Here is a 1964-nt window from a genome sequence, read left to right as displayed (position 1 = left end):
GGCCACACAACACATAACATAATAGTAACTAACTTGCAATAACGATACTCATTTGGCATATGATCTTTTAACCTCTATTTTATTAATACAATCATCCAATCCGTCACATGACATGTTAAATAAAGGATAACTTATTATATAAGTTCAGGTACACAAGATAAAAGGGTCTATCAAAGTCAATCCTCTTCCTCCTGACTCCTTTTTCATTCTTTTCATTCGGCTTTCTACCCTACACGAGTGAATTACACCTTATTTTCTTTTATCTTTTTTTTTATCAGTATTTGATATGAATAAAATTCAAACTTAAAACTTTATTTAATACATATTGAGGTGTTGCTTAAATTATAATACCATTTCTCTTTTACTTTATTCACTACCCCATCTTTCTTTACATTACCAACTCAACGGCGGCCCCCCTACTATAAATCCTCATTAAACATCACACAGCCTGGGTATCCCTTCATTTTCCTCCTCTTTAGATTTCACGCTTATTATTTTCGTAACATTTTGAACTCATAGCAATGACTGCATCTTCCCTTACAATCTCTCCAAGAAAGCTTCGATCCGATCTCTACTCTTACTCCTATCAGAATGATGCAAAAACCCCACTGGTGATATCAGTCCTGGCTTCTCTTATTGAGAGAACAATGGCAAGAAACGAAAGGATAGCCAAGAACTGTAAATGGACATTAGCAAAAGATTACAACAGCAGAGTTTTCGAGTGCCAGGAGACACCGGACATGACGATTCAATCCTACCTAGAAAGAATCTTCCGATACACCAAAGCCGGACCATCCGTTTATGTGGTGGCATATGTATATATGGATCGGTTTCGCCAAGCAAATCCAGGGTTCCGGATTAATGCTAGGAACGTACATAGGCTCCTCATTACCATCATCATGGTGGCTTCCAAGTATGTTGAAGACATGTGAGTATAGTTATAGTCTAGTTTCCCCCTTCCCATTATATTCAAAGTATGCGTAGAGTATTAATCTAATAGTATTGGTACTGTTTGGTAGGAATTACAGAAATTCGTACTTTGCACGAGTAGGAGGGTTGACGACCAAGGAACTGAACAAGTTGGAGGTTGAATTTTTGTTCATGACGGGTTTCAAACTGCATGTAAATGTGAGAGTGTTCGAGAGCTACTGCAGTCACTTGGAGAGGGAAGTGAGCATTGGAGGAGGATACCACATTGAGAGGACACTAAGGTGTGCTGAAGATATCAAATCCAAACAAGTCGAACTAGAAAGATACAACTCCAATATTGCTCGCATTTTGTTGTAATTAATAGGGTTGCTTTTTTTTTTCTTTCTACTTTATTATGTGTACATATTTGATGTATAAATATGTGATTGTTTTGTTTCAACTTTGAAGTTGGGGCCAGTACAGAGGAGTGATGTATAAACCATATTGTATGTCTTCTGCTTAAGAAATGGAATAGAAGTAATATATTATTTGTTAATACTATTCCCATGTTTTCCATTTTTGCTCAAATAATTTACATATATTAAAAAAGAAGAAGAAGAAGAAGCTTTGGTACTAATATCAAAATCTCAATGAACTTTGAAAAGCTTTTAATACAAAAACATGAATATAGATTTAAAGTTGTTTAAGGCTAGTTGAGCTTTCATCATCATCCGAGTTAGTTGAAACTTGTGTTCAGAACATTGATTTTATGTAACAAAGTTATTCTTTATTTAAAGCAAAAGTGAAGGCCTACATCAGTCTTTGAAATTTTGCATAATCGAAAGTTTTCACCAATTATTTTCTATGCTTCAACATTATCAATTGTGGGTCAGTTTACATATAAAGAAGTGGGCGTTATTAATTCAAGGTGCCTGTCAAGTGGGGCACTGGGGAGCTAAATAATGCTATCATTAAGATGCTGCAGTAGGTGAAAAGGGTTAGTCCTCTAAGTCTAACCATCATCATGTACCAACTTGATTCCCCAAAAGAAATGA

The 1964-nt window shown here is 35.5% G+C and overlaps 1 protein-coding gene across 2 annotated transcripts; it reads left to right on the top strand.

Annotated features, from left to right (window-relative positions):
- Positions 1–369: 369 nt before the first annotated feature.
- LOC107900832 (cyclin-U2-2) lies at positions 370–1465 on the top strand. Of its 2 annotated transcripts, none has more exons than XM_016826561.2 (2): positions 370–913; positions 1020–1459. In XM_016826561.2, exons 1-2 carry the CDS (start codon positions 522–524, stop codon positions 1285–1287), a joined length of 660 nt encoding a protein of 219 aa, XP_016682050.1. In that variant the 5' UTR covers positions 370–521; the 3' UTR covers positions 1288–1459. The 2 variants fall into 2 exon arrangements, with proteins under 2 accessions (XP_016682050.1, XP_016682049.1); XM_016826560.2 differs by having other exon boundaries at positions 421–928; positions 1020–1465.
- Positions 1466–1964: the final 499 nt, after the last annotated feature.

This window comes from Gossypium hirsutum, chromosome D08 (genome assembly GCF_007990345.1).
Source record: "Gossypium hirsutum isolate 1008001.06 chromosome D08, Gossypium_hirsutum_v2.1, whole genome shotgun sequence".
NCBI lineage: Eukaryota > Viridiplantae > Streptophyta > Magnoliopsida > Malvales > Malvaceae > Gossypium > Gossypium hirsutum.
Note: the sequence above shows the minus strand (reverse complement) of the source record. Positions and strands in the feature narration are given on the sequence as shown.